At 36.6% G+C, this 5,430-nt stretch overlaps 1 protein-coding gene across 1 annotated transcript; it reads left to right on the plus strand.

Moving 5' to 3' along the window:
* The first annotated feature begins 2,314 nt into the window (after positions 1–2,314).
* Positions 2,315–4,747, plus strand: LOC122140825 (probable phospholipid-transporting ATPase IIB). Its single transcript, XM_042745979.1, is given in 11 exon segments — positions 2,315–2,403; positions 2,520–2,619; positions 2,700–2,789; positions 2,885–2,936; positions 2,939–2,958; positions 2,961–3,030; positions 3,217–3,281; positions 3,924–4,079; positions 4,258–4,322; positions 4,422–4,530; positions 4,670–4,747. Coding segments are annotated over 11 exon segments (882 nt in total). The 3' UTR covers positions 4,736–4,747.
* Positions 4,748–5,430: the final 683 nt, after the last annotated feature.

Genomic DNA, 5,430 nt, shown 5'->3' on the forward strand with positions numbered 1-5,430 from the left:
TTACTCTGGGGTTTTTAGTTTCTTTTAATTTTCCATTGCTTAATAAAATAATGGAATTTATTTCATTGTGCATTCTAAAAATAGAATGTTTCTGGATAAAATGTTGACAGTTGATTTTTTATATATATATATATCTGTTAAAATTGGTTACTGTATATTGTCATTATATTAGGTTGTTGATGGAAGGAATACAATTATTGGTTAGCATGAAAATTATGAGAGATAACATGTGGCATTAAAACACAATTTATCAGCGTTAAATTAGTTTATCAGATCACTGATTTCTTTCTAATTTCTAATTAATTAATTTCTTAAACTTATATTACCAGTGACTATTTATTGCAAGACTTACATTTGGATGATTCAGGAAAGAGCATGTAAAACACACAAGCATGTCAAATTCATTTGATGTCCCCAACACTTGGGCCAAAGTTAGCATGTTGCAATAACGGATGCATTTGGACAAGGCTGCTAGACGTCTGTCTGTATATAATAATAACAACCATAACAAACCCCCAGACTTGAGTAAAAAGTGAATAATCAAAACCCAAATTGGGTTTGCCAGTAACAGAGGAGGAACCAGTTTATTTATAGAGAAAAAAAAATTATGCAAAAAATTCATGTTTACAACTTTGCTCACATGCCAAACACTTATTACTGTTATGGGAAAAACTGTTGTACTCTTTTGTTGGTGTGGGGATCTTCTGGTGATTTGGTATGTGAGGTGCCTTACCACCCGTGATTTGTTTTATTTTAAATGAACATGTCGCAAAGGTATTTTTTTGGAGAGGTTCCGATCTGTTAAAAGGGGGTCACCCCCTGTATAACTACTTTTTCTGTTTACGGGTACGCTAAGGCATATGTGTAAGGTCGAAACGCACCCTGCACAAATGCAAGGGCAGGACGGGGAACACATTGCCAAACTCTTGGCTCAAGGGGGGCCCCCCACTTTTTCCCCTTTCGCCGAAAGCTTAAGAAGGCCCTTTCAACGTCAGCATATAGAATGGCCCACTGGGGGGACCAACCCACAGGGGGGGACCAGAATTTCTAAACCTGAAAAAGGTGTTCTTGGGTTTGATTTTTTTAGTTTTTTTACTTACAATCAACTTGTCTTTTATTAAATAAATGATTTGACCCTTTCATTAGTCTATACTTACTAGTTTTTGCTGTGGGTAATTCCCCAGTAAATGTACTTCTTTAAAGTGTTCTGTTAATAATAAAGGTGTTTTTCATTTAAAAATATTAAAAGGGGGACCATTTTTTTTAATTGGCCATTTTTTCTTCATTTCAAGTAATCACGTCCTATATTCATTATAGAACCCACTTGGACCACTTACTGCTTTTCAGGAAGTCCCTGTTCAACAAATTTTGTAATGTTTTGGAAAAGGTTTTTTGATGGTTCCACTAAAGGCCTGAAAAAAAAAAAAAAATGCAACAAAGTAAAAAAAAAAAACAGGTAACACTGTGAACATATAAAAGGCTGTTATTTTCAAAAATTTTAATTATACCCTTAGAACAAAGTAATGTTATTCTTTGTGATGGGGGCAACCAAAGCAGAATTTTTCCTTTTTGCCGAAAAGTTATTGTCGATTTGATATCTTGATTTATATCATTGCTACTTTATGATTTTGGTATTTTCATAGGAAAGATTTGAAAAACAATTGCTTGATGTGTGTTGTTGGAAAGTTTTAAAATAGAGACAGGAGTTTATGGGTGAAATAATGGGAATGTCTTTACTGGACCCACCTTTTGGGATCAATTTAATGGACATCCCTTGCTGCAACACGTTCAAAATTTATTTAAGTTTCTTTCAAAGAGAAACACAATCTTGCCAAACCCTTAATCCCTATCCATGAACAGGGTAGTGGTAAATTTGTAATAAATAAAATTTTTTTACTTGAACATTTTCAAGGGGGGTGACCGTATGAAAAAAAAAGGGTCATTGTGGGAAACACACTCTATATATACGATTAATGGTTGGATGTTGCACAAACCAAAAATTCATATACATATCATTTTAAGTTTTGGAAACTGATTTAATGGTGAAATGGTCCGTTTGAAACTGGATTTATATAAGCAAGCCAACCCTCTAATCAAATTAACCAACCGGTACACCATTTTACGCTAGCGAATCAAGGCAATTTAAAAACTGTCCTAGTAGGCCAACATTTACGCACAAGTTTATTCACCGTGTCCCATTCCTGTCATTTTTGTCCGAGTGATATAACCGGCGATAGTTGCACGTACCATGATCGCGACTCTGAAGTGCGCAAGGCACGGAAGCTGGGGGGAGAGCTGAAAGAGAGAGATGGAGATGTCGTGTCTACTGAGATATGGAAGATCAGCTGCAGGCCGACTGGCAGGCCCACCACTAGAGCTCCTCCGACAATGCCGGGATTCAAGGTACACAGACCAATACGATGGCCCAAAATATGTGAACCTCCAAACCACCATGCCAAGATTATGCAGGATTGAGCATGTTACATATAACTCCTGTCGGGTTCTTCCTTATGTTTCAGATCTGGATGTTTGACCGGAGACAAGCTGGAAACTGCTACGTGTATCGCTAAAAGTTCCCACTTAGTTTCTAGAAATCAAGACATCCACGTTTTCAAACCGGTAGGATCAGAACCACTTTTTATTTGGATTTTTAAGTGAAGTGGATTTAGTGGGAACGCTTTATTGTGTTTTTGTGGCAGGTGTCCAACAGGGGCGAGGCTCATCTGGAGCTGAACGCCTTCAGGAGGAAACACGACTGTGCGCTGGTCATCTCAGGAGACTCTCTAGAGGTAAAAAAAAAAAAAACCTTGACATTCTATATATTCAACAAAATCATGTATGATCCGGTTTGATTTTCTCACACTGATTATGTGTGGCCCATCAGGTCTGTCTGCGCTACTACGAGCATGAATTTGTGGAGCTGGCGTGTCAGTGCCCGCTGTGGTTTGCTGTCGCTGCGCTCTCCCACGCAGAAAGCTCAGATCGTTCGATTGTTGCAGCAGCATACAGACAACAGAACATGTGCCATAGGTTAGTCCTCTCCACTTCTCTTCTCAGTCTGTTGAGCTTTAAGTCCCATCATCCAGTAGCTGAGACAAAACCCACTTAAACTGAACTCTCTCCAAGCACATGAATCTTTGAGAGCGCTAAAGATGACTGTCTTCACAGTGTCTTCTCATGTTTTCCCGCTATCATCTTTCTGATCTCTGTGCTAAGGTGATGGAGGAAATGATGTCAGTATGATCCAAGCAGCGGACTGCGGTATCGGTATTGAAGGGAAGGTGAGGTGTTTCTCATTAACGTAGATTATTTTCCTGTCACTATTTTTTCCTCGCAAAAAAAAAAAAACATTCTCAGTAAAAGATTGTGTATGTTTCATTTTTTTGTGTGTAATTCCCTTTACCCTAATTGTTGAAACTCTTGTTAGATTACTACTGTAATACAGTATGTTTTTATATTCAATATTATTAAATGTAATATTTTTGCAGTATTGATAATATTAAACATTATAATTTAAGGTTCAATTTTAATATTGATGTTTATATAATTTTATTATTTTTGTTTTATTATATAAAATGTATTACATTTTAACATATATATATATGCATGTATATATATTCTTTATTACTTATTTAAGCTGATTTTAGGCATTCTGCTAATATGAACTTGCGGCAAATGTGCTTAAATGTCATGATAATGATGTCATCACTTAATGGTCATAAAAAAATATTTTGTTTTGTTATTATTTTGAGGTAAAATATGATCTGGGCATGTAATTGGCAGTTTCGTGACATTTATCCATTTATAGTTTTTCACAAAGAAAACATTTATTAACTTTTTCAATCTAGCTTAAAAAATAATAATAAAAAGGTAACAGTTTAATATTTAAGACTCTTATTATGTCATCTTACCTATTGTTTCAGGAGGGAAAGCAGGCATCTCTGGCAGCAGATTTCTCTATAACCCAGTTCAAACACATTGGTAGACTGCTGATGGTACACGGCCGCAACAGCTACAAACGCTCAGCAGCTCTGGGCCAGTTTGTCATGCACCGTGGCATGATCATCTCCACCATGCAGGTAACATACACAGTGTGAAGAGCCACATGTATATTTCCACTTCTGTAGTAATATAGTGCTCGGAGTCATTACAGTAAATATTTTTTCTCTCAACACAAAGATCAACATTATGTTGCTGCTGTGAAGCCTCTTGATTTGAAGTGCTAACATCTTGATTTGAATTTGTCTTTCCTCTCAGGCTGTGTTTTCCTCTATTTTCTACTTTGCATCTGTTCCTCTGTACCAAGGTTTCCTCATGGTGGGGTAAGTAAAGGCTAGCCTATCTACACCGTAACTTTGGACATCTTAGGTGCCTTTGAACATGATGTCACATTTCCTAACATTATGTCTATTTGTTTCTAGTTACGCCACCATCTACACCATGTTCCCTGTCTTTTCTCTGGTGTTGGACCAGGATGTGAAGCCTGAGATGGCTCTGCTGTATCCTGAACTCTATAAAGACCTCACCAAGGTAACAACATAACAGAATTCAGAACTAACCATCAGCTCGAGTATTTGCATGATACACTTGATACAAGTTATAGGAATGAAGGCATGAGTTTATGTTTGCTGCATGACAGTTATGCTGACTTTGGTTTTCCCTCCACTAGGGTCGCTCCCTGTCCTTTAAGACCTTCCTGATCTGGGTTTTGATAAGTATATATCAAGGTAAATGAACAGTGATGTTTTTATATTTTTATATGACTGTAAATTGTAATTCACCAATAACCTTTAATCTCATCAAAGGTTTTTTTTTTTTTTTTTTTTTTTTTTTTTTTTTTTTTTTTTGAGCATGATCTAGCTGCACTGAATGTGATAATGTGACTTTATGTAAAAAAAAAAAAAGAAAACTGACATGGAGCCACACAGAGAGCCACAGAAATTTACATTTTTACGTTTAAAGGGAAGTTTAAAAACAAAATATGTTTATTAGGGAATTAAATACTCTTTATACTTATAATTACTTATAATTTAGGGAGTCGCATGTGCAACCGAGCTACTCAGCTGCCTTGATAGTTATCTGTAAAGAGTTTTGATTATTTTAAAGCATTGTATATCGGAAATTAGCATGCAAAGCAGAAGGGCGCTCGATACCGATGGTTTATTAATTAAGCTGCTGACAGATAATGAGTTGCATTGTCAATCGTATGCAGTAATCAACCGTTTGTTTCTGGGTAACATAATTTAAATACTGGCAACAAACATTAAAAAAGTACACTGTGCAAACATATAGCTTGTAAGATGGCATAGTACGGCCTATGGGCAAACGTGATGCATGACACATCCAACGCGTGAATGCCCCGGCGACTCAGCTGTAAACGTTCGAAATCACTAGGTAAGTCAGCCATGGCACTGCGCCAAATGGCATTGA

This window comes from Cyprinus carpio, chromosome B19 (genome assembly GCF_018340385.1).
Source record: "Cyprinus carpio isolate SPL01 chromosome B19, ASM1834038v1, whole genome shotgun sequence".
Lineage (NCBI taxonomy): Eukaryota > Metazoa > Chordata > Actinopteri > Cypriniformes > Cyprinidae > Cyprinus > Cyprinus carpio.